Below are 14,720 nucleotides of genomic sequence, written 5' to 3' on the forward strand. Positions count from 1 at the left end.
TCCCTACCTGCTCCTACGTCACCCTCAGACCAGGCGGCTGCTGGCCGGGGAGGGGGCTTCCCTGAGGGAGGGGAGGGCTGTCCCCTCTGAACAACGCCCCGGGCTCCTCCCTGACCGGAGGCCTGAGGTCGGCCTGGCCGCCCGTGTCCTGTCCAGGGCCCTGGGCCGGCCTCGCCCCGAGGTGCATGTAAGGCCAGGCCGGGCAACGTGCGGGGCCGGGGCTCAGCCAGCTCAGCGGGGCCGCTTGCTGTCCAGGACGGCCCTCCAGTCGTCTGCCCATGAGTGCAACCTGCGGCCGGGGGGCTGCAGCCGCATATGCCGGTTGTGACAGGCCGTGAAGAGCACGTGCTCCCAGCGGGGGTTCGGCTCGGCCCCTGGGGGGAAAGCAGCACCTCAGTCCCACGTCGGGGCCCCAGGCGATCGCACCAGCCCTGTCTCACGGGGGTTGGACGCGGGCCCCCTCGCAGCCCCAGAGCCCACAGCGGGTGCTCGGCAAACAGTGACCACGCGCTCCCTACGGCCGCGGCCTCTGCTGGAGGCTGAGCCTCAAGACGCCCGCCCTCCCCGCCCCTGTGCCCAGCCATCCTGCACTGGCTGGACCAGCTCCGTCACCAGCTGTTGACCGTGGGCCCCACAAGCCCCGCAGGCTTCAGTCCCTTGGGTCCACACTGACGCCACCAGTGGTGACCTGCCCTTTGGGTACGGCCTCTCCCCTGCGGAAGAGGGTACGCCTGCCCTCCCCTACAGAAGCTGAGTGGGTCCCTGGGCCCCTCGAAGTCATGGCCTCCCCGACCCCCCTGCACTGTGCCCTGACTGTCCTAGGGAAGCCGTGCGGTCTGGGAGGTCGGTGGCGGGCACACCTGTGGATTCTACCTTCTGAACACTGACTGGGGTAGAGATGGGCATGTTTCCCAGGCCAGCTCCAAAAACCATCAGGGAAGGAATAGTTCAAATGTTCCCACCGAGGTGTCCAAAAGCATAGGATTTAACCCTGAAACTAGTGATGGCTACCAGGAGGGGAGCGTCTGCCAGAGTACGCAGGCACAGCGAGAACAGCAGAACCAGGAGATAAAGAAACCAAATTCTGACGGAGGTTGTTTGAGCTCCTAGATTCAGCCGTGCCTGAAGCCCTCCTACCCCAGATTTTCAGTTTGATGAACCAATAAGTTTCCCCTCTCCTTTCTAGGCAAATCCAAGGTTTGTTTGTTTATTTTTTGGGAGGGGGTGGCCCATAAGCAAAAGGGACAAATACAGCTCCCAAACCACCTTCAACTAGAGAGATTAGGTTTTGCCTTTCTGCTTTAACACATGAGGTTCAGTCCAAATTACTTCTGGGAAAAAAAAAGGGGGGGTTCTGTTGCTAAAAACAAACGTTTGGAAGCCAGAGTCCAGCCCTCGTTTTGCACAAGAGCAAGACTTCAAGGTGTAAAGGGACTCACTCGAGGCCACCCAGCGAGTTACCCCAGAGGCAGGACCCACTCTTCCTGACTCTCAGTGGGGCCCCTTCCAAGGCCGGACGCGGAGAAGAATCTTGTCTCGCTCCACGCGCGGCTTAAGGCTGGATGTGATGCCTAACACATGTCTGGTGAGTGAGGGGAGTCAGGGGCCGTGAGACCTGGCCGCCACGCTCGCCCCTCCCCCGCTGCAGGCCACTTGCCTGTGATGTCCACGCGGTCGTCTATGAGGAGGTCGGCGGAGACCACGGTCTTGTCTCTGGTCAGCACGATCTGCTCTAGAAAGTCAGGGCCGAGGTGCTTCTCCACCCAGGCGTACTGGAACGACAGCAGGCGGGGGGAGGTGGAGCCGTGAGGGGGCACAGCCGGCTCTCCTGCAAGAGGGGCCCACCCCGGGAGACTGCCACGCTCAGGGGACGACAGGACCGTCCCGGCCCCTCGGCCACAAAGCGGCAGAATCGTGGCTCCGAGCAGACGCCGCGGCCCCTGCGGCGAGGCTCTAGGGCAAGGAAAGGGGGACGGAGCTCCAAGGCGCATCGAAACAGCCCCTTACAGACTGGCCGTCCTCCTGTCCTACCCGGTGAATTTTCGTCCGGAGGCCACGTGAGGACTGGACCCACGACGGGAGCGGGAGAGGGTCTCAAGCAGATGGTGCCAGTGCCAGGGGCTCCCCCGACGCCCTGCTCCTGAGTGACCTAACCCAGCAGATGGAGGACCCCATGCAAGTGACCACACTGGCCACCTTCTCAGGAAGACCCCCCCATCACAAGATAACAGGGGGCCATCAGGTTCACAAAACAGCTTCGCGAAGCTAAGTCTCCACACCGAGCTGGACTGACAGCAGACGAGCTGACCCCTGGCCCGTCCACCGGGCCAGGGCGCGGACACCCCAGGCCTCTGGCTGGGAGGAGAGGCCCTGACGGGGGCACGGCAGCCCCCGCGTGGCCAGGGGAGGTGGGGCGGCCGGGGCTCCGGTTCCAGCTCAGCTGCTCCGAGGGCCCTGTTGCACCCCGCACTGAAGCCTCACAACAGCCGCGCGGCAGGTGCGCACCCCGAAGGCACTGAGGCGGTAAAACAAGGGGGTGACGAGGGTGGGGGGCAGGGCGCAGACGACCCGCCCGAATGCGTTCCAGGCCCGCGGGGAGCCATCGGAGCCGCGTCTCCAGGCCGCCCCGGGAGGAGGGCAGGCAGGCTCTGCTTCCTCTATGCTCATCAGTTTGGAGGGTGTCCACTGAGATACCTTTAAGCTCAGAGATTCTCTCCTCGGCGGCCGCATCAGGTCTCCTCAGAACTTGTCCTTCCAGCGCTTTGCCTTCTCGTTTCCATGACTCCACCCAATTCTTACCTTCCCCAAGGAACCTGCCCTGGCCTCCTCCCTGGGGGACCACAGAGCCTGTGACAGAGTGATGACCGTCTCTCTTCCTGCCACACTGTCCTGAGCTCCCGAGAGCAAAGACACGGCTCTTTTAAGCCCCAGATGCCTAGCGTTGCAGCAGGTGCCCGGTAAACGTTTGCCGAATGACTGCCAACCAAAAAAGCATTCACTTTTTTATTGCAAAAGTAATGGCTAATCAAAGAAAATTTGGGAAATAAGTTACAGAAGCATCTATAGTTGGCAGAATTTCCTTCCTTCCTTTTTTTAAAAAAAAAATTTACCACGTTTCAAAACGTAGTTTTTAATTAAAGTTGTATAGGCAACTTTGCGCCTAACTTATTTTTCCAGGATCCAAGAATGCAGAAAAAAGAATCAACCGTGAAATTGCCCAGGCTTTCTGGTTTGAGAAAAGTGCACTGAGGTTCTTTCTTTCTTGCTGGGTGCGGGTCTTTGGGCCGGACAGAAGACACAGGGGTGACGTTTACTGCTAGCAAGGTGGTGAATGCCGCCTTCTGCATCCTTCCTCCAACCCAGGGAGGCATCAGCACAACCGCACTGGTTATGAGACGGAGGCCCTGAGAGGCTGGGTTGGGGGGTCTGAGGCCCAGAGCTCTCGTCTGACTCCCGGGCCCGGCCAGGGTGGGGGCCAGGGTCCGAGGGCACCGCTGTGGGGGCGGGGCTGCGGAGGGAAGGTGGCTCGTTTTCCACCCAATCGTAAGTCTGGTCCCTGAAGACACTTGGGCAGGAAACGGTTCGGCCTGGCGAACACAGAGCCATCCGAGGTAAAGTGGTGGTGTTATTCCCGAACCAGAATCTGTCAAGACGACCCAAACCGAACCCGAACCACATGCAGCAAAAGATTTACTAGACAGACTTTCGAGGGAGGAGGTCTTTCCATGGCCTCAGGGAAGAGCAGCGTTTGGTGACACAGCTGCTGCAGAGACAACTAAAGGCTTTAAAGTGGGGCCAGCGGGACATGTCCCGCACCCCCGGGGGTGTGCGTGTGGAGCCGAAATGCACGGGCAGCTCCGAGGCTATGTCAGCATTTCTCCCCAGATGGCCGTGTAGACAGAGGTGTGCTTGAAAACAAGCATCGGCAGGAAGCAGGCTTGCTGAGGTACCGAGGGGTAAGAAGCGTGGTGCTTCCAGCCCCGGAGGGAGGAGCAGACGTGGGACAAGGACGTCGGTACCCCGGGGACAGACACACCAGGTCAGAGCCATCTGGAGCTCAGAGGGGAGTGCTGGGTTGAGGCTGCACGGGCGGGATGGTCGGCATGGAGATGATACTTGAACCCCGGGGGAGGGATGAGGACCCCGAGGGCCGGACAGCCAGCCCCGCCTCCACCGCAGCCCTGGCTGAAACAGCTGCCCCAGCCCAGCGGTTCTCAAACACGGCGCACCTGGGGGCTTGTGGAAACACACTGGCTACTCCCAGAGTTTCTGCTGGGGGTCTCACGAGGGGCCGGACGATGCCCACTTCTAGCGTGCAGGGGATGCTGAGCCTCCAGTTCACGACTCTGCTGGGGACTGGAAACGCCTCCAGGCCCAAGCCCACCCCCGCTGACCAAGCCGAGTCACTCGCCCCCCGAGGTGAGCTGAACTCACGGTCCTGGCGGGTTGAGGGGCGTCCTGAGCACGAGGCACACGGTGGAGGCCAGCGCCGCGACACCCCGATGAGGGCGCATCCCTTCCGTGTGAAGTGCGGGAGGCGCCGAACGTTGGCTGACCGTGTGTGTTTGCTTCTCTCGTGGAGCCGGGCGAGGAGAGGTCCCGAGAGGGCACACGGGACCCCTGCCGAGGTCGGCCCCCAAGCGGGGGCTCTGGGCCCCGAGACCCACCTTCCCAGACTTGGGAAGCTCCTTGGCTTCCTCGGGGCAGAAGCATCCCTGGGCCCACCTCTGGTGTGAACCCACCCCCAGGGCACAGACCATCCCTCTGGGTTTGGCAACCCTGCAAGTTCCCAATCTCCAGAGAAGTCTCAGTTTTATGTCATTCTACCTACTCTCAATAAAGATGACGAAGTGAGTATGTAGCAAAGTGCAGTTTCACTGTTTCACCTTTGTGAGGCTTTTCGTGCCCAAATACTTGGTTTGGGTGGCCTCCAGCCCCTCCCCGACCCGCATCCTCCTCTCCTCGTCCCATCCTCTCCTCGTCGATGCTGCACCAACGGGGACGGTCACCTTCCCACAGAACCTGGTGCCTCGCCAGGTCCACCCGGAGGGCGTAGCAGAATTTCAGGCTCTGCTGGGAGGAGGCCCTGGCCCAGACCCAGGAGGCTGGATGGGAGGAGGGCCAGCCCCGGCAGGCGGCGGCCATGGATGTGGGTCCAAGCCCTTCCCTGGGACACGGGGCAAAGCGAGAAGAGGCCCAACCCCAGGCGTCTTACCTTCTCGAAGGGACAGTACTTGTACATCTTGGTGGGGCTGGTGCAGATGAAGACGTCCGTGCTGAGGGAGAGGCGGAGGGTGAGGCTGGGCGCCGGCGTCCCCCTGCCCGAGCCCGGCCCCCGATGGCCAGCGATGCCCTGTGCCCCCGGCCCCGGCCGCCGCGTGTGACCCCAGCCCCGGCCCGACACCAGCTCAGGGCCGGGCAAACCACAGGGCAGCCCCGTGCAGCCAGCCATGCAGGTTGGCAGAGCTGAGGAACGGCCGTTCCCTGGGACGTGACAGGAAATGCCAGAAATGGCGAGTACCAGCCTGCAAGGAAAGCATTACAGGACCAGAGCCAGCTACTCAAGGGACGTACATCAGGGCCTCACACGGCGCAGAGGCAGGAAACCTACAAGCCGAGCCGGCGTCTCTAGGTCAAGGGTGCGGCCGGGCGGCTCGGGCTTCGCGCACTCCTGTGGACCCTGGTGGCCCCTCACGGTCTGTGCTGCGCCAGCTCCTCCCGCGGCCCCGGGCCCGGCGCCCGCCAACAGTGCCAGCTGGTCCCCTTCCTCAGCAAGCTGGCACCTGCCCCCGGAGCGGCACCTACTGTCTCATCGGGCCAAGCCCACGGGGGATGGGATCCCTGGAGGCCTGCGTCAGACTGAGGTCCCGGGCAGAGGGCGTGGCGTCCCGGGCACCCTGGGTCTCCGCCTGCTTCCCCTCTCCGTGGATTTGCCTGTTCTGGACACATCTCATGTTAACGGAACCCCACGGTACATGGTCTCTTGTGACTGGCTTCTTTCATTCAGGGTCATGTTTTCAAGGGCACTGGAACTCTGGGTCTTTTTACTGCCCAGTAACGTCCCTCGTATAGATGATCCACGTTCAGTTTACGTGCTACCACGGATGGACAGCGGGTCCGCTTCCACCCGGGAACTGTGGCGCTGGGGGCGCCCGTGCGCAGGGTCCGTGTGGACCTGTGTCCCCGTTTCTCTCGGGTGCGACTGCTGGGTTACAGGCGGCTCTGCATCCAACATCCTGAGGGTGCGGTTTCCAAGGCAGCTGCGCCGGTTACAATCCCACCACCAGCGATAAGGTTTCCCAGCTCCCTCCATCCTTGGCTACACCCACGATCGTCCATCTTTTCTGCGACAGTCGTTCTAGTGGTGCAGAGCGGCTTTTTACTGGGGTTCTGACTTATTTCCCTAAGGACGAACGATGTTGAGGCCAACTTTCACGCACTTAATTGCCATCTGTAGCTCTTCTCTGGAGCAATGCCAAGGAAATGCCAAACTCAGAGCCCGAGCCCATGTTTTTTAAAACCTGAGTTAGATGGCACCCTTCTCTCTTCAACCTCTTCCTCCACATCCCACCTGCCCCACACTCACTGAAACCTCACCCTCCTGGTCTCATTTGCTACCCAAGTCAGCAAACCCCTTCCCCTCCCAGGGCCTGTACCCTTGCTCCCCGCCGCCCTTCACTACTCATTCCGATCCTACGGGTCTGACGTCAGACATCAGCCCCTGGAGAAGCACCTGCACCTGAACGAGCCCCTCCCCGGTGACCTCTAACACGTCACCTCGCTCATTTCCTGCACAAAGCACAAGACACAGAGCCGTCCACTTGATCAGCCATCCGCTAGACCCCTCTCTCAGCCCAGACTCTGGCCATGGACTGACCGTCAGAATCGCCCACCCGCTAAGCGCCAAAGTGGAAGTAAAGCACCAGTGGTGTGGTCTCAACCTGGACATCTCAGACTGGAATTTCTGCAAATGTGTTAATAGGGCAGCTGTGAAAAAGTGCTCTGGGCCAGAACCCACGAGAAGAAAGCTGCCTCCCTGGGACTTCCCTGGTGGTGCAGTGGTTAGGAACCCACCTGCCAATGCGGGAGACACAGGTTCGAGCCCTGATCCGGGAAGATCCCACATGCCGCGGAGCAACTAAGTCCGTGAGCCACGACTACTGAGCCCACGCGCCACAACTACTGAAGCCCACGCGCCTAGAGCCCGTGCTCCCCGAAAGCTACCTCAGTGAGAAGCCCGCGCACCGCAACAAAAGAGTAGCCCCCGCTCGCCGCAACTAGAGAAAGGCCGCGCACAGCAACAAAGACCCAATGCAGCCAAAAATAAAAATAAATTTAAAAATAAAAAATAAACAAGCTTCCTCCTCTGCCACCCCCTGAAGAATCTCAATGCACGTCCACAAACTAAAAGCTCTGAGAAGTCCCACAGGAAAGACACCGCTCATCGATGTTTCCCATGCTGCTTTGGTCAAAGAACACTCTTCTTGGGACTTCCCTGGTGGTCCAGTGGTTAAGACTCCACACTCCCAATGCAGGGGGCCCGGGTTCGATCCCTGGTCAGGGAACTAAGATGCCACATGCCGCAACTAAGACCCAGTGCAGCCAAAATAAATAAATAATAAATAAATAAATATTAAAAAAAAAAAGAACACCCTTCTGTTGCACACCTATTAAGTCCTGCAGAATAGTAACAGTGGCAGCTAACCTTTACACGGCACACATTTTACAGATGAAGAAACTGAAAGTTTAGAGACTTGCTGAGGGTTCGATTCTGGAGAAGCGGTCTAACTCCAGTTCAGACCGAGACTTAACCACCGTGCAATCCAGGTCCCCAGAATACAGTTGGTTAACGTGGCCCAGGAAAGGAGGGTCCAGACAAGAACAGAGGTTTTAAAAGCTTCGGTGCAAAAATACACACTCTGCCTCGCCAGGCTCTTGCTACAGGTGGAAGAGGTTATAGTACATGATTCTGGTGTAGATCAGGTTCAAATCATAAACCAGAGTAGTAAATCCTAACATCTGTGGCCTAACTTTTAACAAGGAAGCCAAGACCATTCAACAGAGGAAAGAAGAGTCTTTTCAACAAATGGTTCTGGGACAATTGGATTTTCCACACGACAAAGAAGGAAGTGGGACCCCCTTCCTCACACCATATGCAAAAATTAAAATGGATCAAAGACCTAAATATAAGAGCTTAAACTAGAAAACTCTTAGAAGAAAACATAGGAGCAAATCTTTGTGACCTTGGATTAGGCAAAGGATCCTTACCTACGGCACCAAAAACACAAACGACAAAAGAAAAAAATAAATGAATTGAATTATATCAAAATAAAAACTTCGGGTTTCAAAGGACACCACCCAGAAAGTGAAACGACAATCCACAGAATGAGAGAATATGTCTGCAAGTCACATATCTCACAAGGGGCTTGTTATCCAGAATATACAAAGCAGGCTTATGAGTTAACAGTAACAAAAGAAGACAAATAAATTGAAAAAAAAATTAGCAAAGGATTTGAATAACCATTTATCCAAAAAAGATATACAAATAGCTAATATGCACACCAAAAGATGCATAACACCATTAGTCTTCAGAGAAATGCAAATTAAAACCACAATGAGATACCACTTCACACCCACTAGAATGGCTGGAATCAAAAAGACCATAGCGGGCTTCCCTGGTGGCGCAGTGGTGGAGAGTCCGCCTGCCGATGCAGGGGATGCGGGTTCGTGCCCCGGTCCGGGAAGATCCCACATGCCGCGGAGCGGCTGGGCCCCTGAGCCGTGGCCGCTAGGCCTGCACGTCCAGAGCCTGTGCTCCGCCACGGGAGAGGCCGCAACAGTGAGAGGCCCGCGTACTGCAAAAAAAAAAAGACCACAGCAAGCGCTGGGGAGGAGAAGTTGGATCCCTCAGACGTTGCTGCTGGGAACGTAAAATGGTGCGGCTGCTTTGAAGGTAGTTTGGATTCAGCGTCTGACCCATCAGTCCCCCTCCCTGGTGCACGTCTAAGAGAAATAAAAACATGCGACCACAAAAACCCTTGTACGTGAATGTTCACAGCAGTGTTCTTCTTCATATCTAAAAAGAAGGAACACCCAAGATCTATCAACTAAGGAACGGATGGACAGAACGTAGCGTATCCACACAACGGAGAACCACTCAGCAGTGAAAAGGGATGAAGTCGCGATCCACTTGGCGACACACGTGAACCCGGAAACATTATACTGAGTGAGAGAAGCCAGTCGCAGGAGGCGAGGTATCGTGAGAAACGTATGTGAAACGTCCAGGCAAGGCAAATCCAGAGACAGCAAAGCCAGCTGCCGAGGGCTGCGGGCAGAGAGCAGGGATGCGCAGTGACTGCTAACATGCTGAAGTTGACTATGGGGCTGTTTGGACATCTCTGTGAACCCGCTAAAAACCATGCGGGTGTAGGGTATGTGGATTGTACCTCAATAAGGCTATTTCCTTTTTTAAGGTCCTCAGGGGAGCGCCGTAAGTGCCACCGAATTTCGACGGGCGGTGGGCACTGGTTCCGGGGCGGGGGCCTCAGCTCACAGGACCAGGTAGACGTTTCCCTCATCCTCTTGCTGTCGCTTCCCCCACCCCATCTCCCAGGTCTCCCCGTCGTACCCCTTCACACACCTGGCTCTCTGTGTTCAGCACTGATCCCAGTTCGTGGTTGTCTTCCCGGATGTGATGCTCTATTTAACACCTGCTCTCTGGCTAGACTGTAAGCTCCAGGAGAGCAGGGAATGCGCTTTGTTCGCTTGTGACCCACTGGTGCCCAGAGGCATCTGACAGTCAGTTCTCAGTTATTTGCTGAATAAATGAACCCTGAACACCCAGCGAACCCCGTCAAATTAGACTCGACATTCTCCCAAGTTACTGGATGGAAGCATCTTAACAGCCTACAGACTTGCCCCGTGAGGAGGGACCGCGCAGGCCCGTGCAGGGTGAGGAACGAGAAGCAGAGGTGACATGATGCGGGAAGGGGTGCGGACCCTGGGCCGAGACAAACTTACCTCTCCAGGTTGGCCATCTGCTTCACAGCCTCCACAGCGCCTGGCAGAGGCTCGAGGTCAAAGAAGAAATTCTCCGACTCCCAGATGCTGATCGCCTTCTCCTGAGAAGGGGAGAAGTGCAGGTGATGCCCCGGGTCCTCAGCACCCTGCGTGCCCACACCCCGAGGACGCAGCTCCCGGGGGAGGAAGGGTGGGAGCTGGCACTGGCGTGTGTTCTGGCCCCTTTGCAGGAGGGATCCAGCTTCTGCGAGGATCCAACGGGGACCAGCTATGGTGCTGGGGCTGTGGATTCTGAAGCCAGCGCTGCTACAGGCCCTGCTGGAGCTGGCGGGGACAGAAGGTTGGCCCCCAGGAACCACACGTTTGCCTGATTCTAAAGGCCTGAGGCCCCCTGGAGGCAGCGAGGGTGGGCTGGGTCCTGTCAGGGCGCTGGAATCTCACTTTCAACTGCTGGAGGAGCTCAGGCCCTTCAGAGCACCGCCATGCCACGAGGGATGGGGGCGCGGGCAGGAGGCCGACCGAGCAGAGCTCCAGGCTCCGCACCATATCGGCAGAACAGCTCTTTATCTGAGCTACACGTTGGCATGCCAATAAAATACTTCGTTAAAACACACACACACACACACACACACAACTATTCTGCTGCTTTTAAGGTTTAAAAGTCCCCAATCCAGACCCTCATTTCACATGTGAGAAAACCAAGGCTCAGAATGGGGAAGGGATTGACTTAATGTCACACAGCAAAACGGTGGCTCCCAACCGCCCGGCTAGGAGTGTCCGTCTTATGCTGCTGGCCAAGTTCAAGTCTGTAGTATGTCACCCCCTTCCAGGGCCAGGACAAGGGGAAAGTGACAACCCCCAGCCTCTGAGAAGCAGGAAACCATGTCCCATGTATGCAACGCAGGAAGCGTTCCCCCACCCGCTGTCAGAACACCACCCCCCGAAAAAACGCCACCACGGCGACCTACGGGAAGTACGCGGAGGTCACACGGGCAGTACTGTTGTCAACTACGTGGCCTTAAGCACATCAGTGCTTACCGCTCATACATGCCCTCTCTTGTCTGAGCCTCACATCCCACAGGCAGCAAGAGCCGCCATCCCCAATTTACCGATGAGGAAACTGGGCTTCACTGAAGCTTTTATTCAAGGCCACTTCAGGGTGATACTGTCAGAACTTGAACTTGGGGCTTCTGACTCAAAGGGAAGCAGTGTGAGTGGTGGAAAGCAGGCTGTGGCCCAGGGCTAACCATTTCCCCTCAGCACCCCAGCTTACCTCCCTCCCCCTCAACTTCCCCTGAAACCCTGGTCAAGGGACTTCCTTTCTCTGAGGCCCGTTCAACTGCCCTAACAGTGTAAGATTCTAAGTCAGTGAAAACGAGCTATGCCTTCCCCTCCGCCCTGCTCACCCCTCGGCAAGCGAGGCTCAAAGGAAACACAGAAAGACCCACATTTTGTAAAGCAGGGATGCCTCCCTGTGGAAGCCGCGTGCTTGACAGGGAGGTTTTAACGCAGATGCTGGGGCCAGCTCGGCCAAGGGGAGACCAGGGAGGTCCTGCTATGAGCTGTGCCTGGGGATAAAGGTCATGTGTGCGTCTATTAAAGTCTCATTGCCTGCAATGTTCCCAGGAGCGGCAGTGCACAGTGAGCTCTCGGAGCACCTCTCCTCGGTGCCCGAGTTCTGCTCCCAGGCCTTGTTCTTGGAAGACAGTAACGCATTCCCCTAGACCCGGAGTCTGCACATTGGCACAATGGACTAGAAGAGCCACTGTCCTTGGAGAGCTGCGGGGGTGGGCGACCTAACAGCAGTGGCATCTGTGGGACCTGGACCTGAGGGAGCCGCCAACTGAGGTCTGCACCTTCAGCCGGGCCTGGGCACTGGCGGGAGGACCCATACTTGGTGCTGGACGAACGCTCCAGGGAAGGGTAACCGGCCCCGCAGAGACCCCCTCCTCTTAGCCAGGACCTGGACCTTCGAGGGTTAAAATTGTGCCGTAAGACCTTGCCCTTTCTTGTCAGAACAGAGAACATTTGCTTGGTGGAGATTTACAGGAACATCATTACCTGACCATGACCTGACCTCAAGAACAGAGGATCTAACACCAAGAAGTCTGCAGCAACTAACCACGCCCCTCCCTCACCTTTCCTAGAAAAAGGCTTTGCTGAAAGCTTTTGGGAAGTTTGGGGGTTTTAAGGCATGAGCCATCCATCTCCTTGTATGGCCCTGCAGTAGACCTTTCTCTGTTTCAAACTCTGACGTTCTGGTATCGTTTGGCCTCTCTGTGCGTCGGGCACACGGACTTCCATCTCAGTAACAGGCTTAGTGGCATCACAGTAACACGGTCCTGGGAGGAAAGGAAGAACCCGGACGGCAACGCTGAGTGCCGTCTATGAATGAAGACACACACAGGGCAGGGGAGAACACTACTGGGCCTGCAAAAATTACTAGGGCATTTCCTCCGGTTTAAGGTTTTTAATGAGGTAATCGGGAGTGGGAGAGGTCGGCACCCCAGCCTCAGGGGAAAGTTGCCTTCTGAAGCGCCTGGTGTTAATGAAAAGAAATGGCGCTTCATTTCCTTTTGAACACCCACCCGTCCACAAACCAAATTACTGTCCAGATGCCTTTTGTAAATCAAAGAACTGGCACTTGTTAGAGGAGGACAGAGGACAGGACTGAATGACCTTGGCAAGCGGACAGACAACTCAGATCCAGGCTGACCCTTCTTGGCTGTGACATGGGACAGGTTTCCTCACCTCACAAGGGAGAAAATAATGTCTGCCTCACAGAGGAGGGAATGCAGCAACCTGGGGTTACAAAATAGGTTCTAAAGTCATCATCAACTGCCCCTGGCAGCCACCTTAGGTGGCCAGTTGAGGGACAGCAGAAAACATTAGGTCTCTAAGTTGGTCCATGGCAAGATCCCCGTACCTTTCACCAAGTAGTTTAAATGGACAAACCAAGCGATCTAAGAACTTTCCCGGTGTCAGAGCTCAGGTGCTCAGCTGGGCGGGCTGGGGCAGGGGATAAGCCAAGGAATAGATCCGGACCCACCATGACTCCCTGTGTGCTGTCCAGGAAGACTTGCAACCTCAATGCTACTGGGAACCACACTTTGGTGGAAAAGGGAAAGAAAGAATGGATGGTAAAGATGCTCATCAAATTCAGGTAGAGGAAGAAACGGGAACGTGACTTGAGGCCAAAATTAAAAAGTCAGTTGAAGATAGGGAGTTAGGTATATTATGCCTTATGAGCTCCTGAATTTTGAGAAGCCCTCGCTGACAGCCAAGAGCTATCGAACGCAGAGGCCCCTAGGACCCGGTGCTACGGGTGGCGACTCCCAGGGCCACGCGCGCCCGGGGCGGGGATGCTCACGCTCAGCCCGGGCTGCAGGCGGTCGTACTGCTCCGACACCCAGAAGCCGCGCCGGTCCTCCAGCGCGATGAAGGGCTGGTCGGGGAAGCGCGCGCGGAACTTCCTGAGGAAGCCGCCCTCGAAGTCGGCCAGCACGCCGTCCATGTCCACCAGCACCCGCAGGGCGCGGCCGGCAGGCCCGCCCGACGCCCAGCGCAGCCCAGCGGGCCCCGCAGGCACCGCTGCGCCGCGGGGCCTCCGCGCGCACCAGCCGCGCAGCCGGATCATGGCCCCTGGCGGGCGCTCGCCGGGAACACCGGTGCCATGTCCGCGGGAGGAGACACTGCGGACAGGGGAGCGGGCGTCGGGGTCGCGGGATGCGGGGGGCGCTCGCGGGGCCGGGGACGCGCGGGATGCGTGGGGAGCGCGGGGCTCGGGGCGCGTGGGGCGCGCGGGGCGAGCGGGAAACGAGCGCGCAGGCTCAAGCCCCAGAGCGAGGCTGCGGCCTCGCCGCCCTTAAAGGGACCCGCGCTGGCGGAGGCGGGCCCGAGGGGCGTGGCCTGGAGGACAGCCCAGGGCGCTGGGCTGTCCCCGGGGCGTCCGCACTCCCCGGATCTCCACTGGCACCTTCTCCCGGGATCCTGCGCCTGGGCTCCCTCCTCCCAGTGCCGCAGGAGCAGGCCTGTGTCTTGGAGACGTTCACTGAGCCCCTAGAGCGTCGCGCAGTGGACCACGTGGACGAGGTCCTGCCACCCTGGGACTCACATTTTAGAGGGGGAGAGGGACACAAAGCAAATAAGTCAACAAAATAGGCAGAAGAACTTCAGGGAGTGACAGTAGTAGGAAGGAACCAAAACAGTGATGTGCCCCCTGCTTTACGGTGACTGGCTGGGGAGAGGCTGTTAGAGGAGCAATTAACACCGTGCAAATATCACGAAGCCTTCATAAAACCGGTGACTTTCAAATGAATCTAAAATAAATATTATGTACCCCGTTATAGGTGGCTTTCCTTTTTCTTCTGGCTTTAAAATCTTTTATTGTCAATTTGAATGAATAAGAGAATATTACTGTTGTTATAGGCAAGCAGTATCCAACAGAGACACACCAGGACCCTCCTCACCCACTATACTCTAAGACACACTAGCATTTTGTCTTTTCCAGAAACACACCAAGCTTATTTGGGTCTAAAGATCTTGGCATACATTTGTTCCTCTCCCTGAAACTCTCCGCTCCCAGATCCCTTTTCACTGGCTCCTTCTCATCCTTCACATCTTGGAAGCATTTCCCGACCTTCCTCTACCCCATGACCATGTTTCATTTTCTTCAAAACAGGTACTGACTCTCTGAAAGT

The 14,720-nt window shown here is 57.4% G+C and overlaps 1 protein-coding gene across 1 annotated transcript; it reads right to left on the reverse strand.

The window, feature by feature from the left end:
- Positions 1-231: 231 nt before the first annotated feature.
- NT5M (5',3'-nucleotidase, mitochondrial) lies at positions 232-13,657 on the reverse strand. Its single transcript, XM_065898080.1, has 5 exons — positions 13,391-13,657; positions 10,021-10,121; positions 5,216-5,276; positions 1,658-1,772; positions 232-374 (listed from the first exon to the last, which is right to left on the reverse strand). Exons 1-5 carry the CDS (start codon positions 13,655-13,657, stop codon positions 232-234), a joined length of 687 nt encoding a protein of 228 aa, XP_065754152.1.
- Positions 13,658-14,720: the final 1,063 nt, after the last annotated feature.

Source organism: Phocoena phocoena, chromosome 19 (assembly GCF_963924675.1).
Source record: "Phocoena phocoena chromosome 19, mPhoPho1.1, whole genome shotgun sequence".
Classification (NCBI taxonomy): Eukaryota; Metazoa; Chordata; class Mammalia; order Artiodactyla; family Phocoenidae; genus Phocoena; species Phocoena phocoena.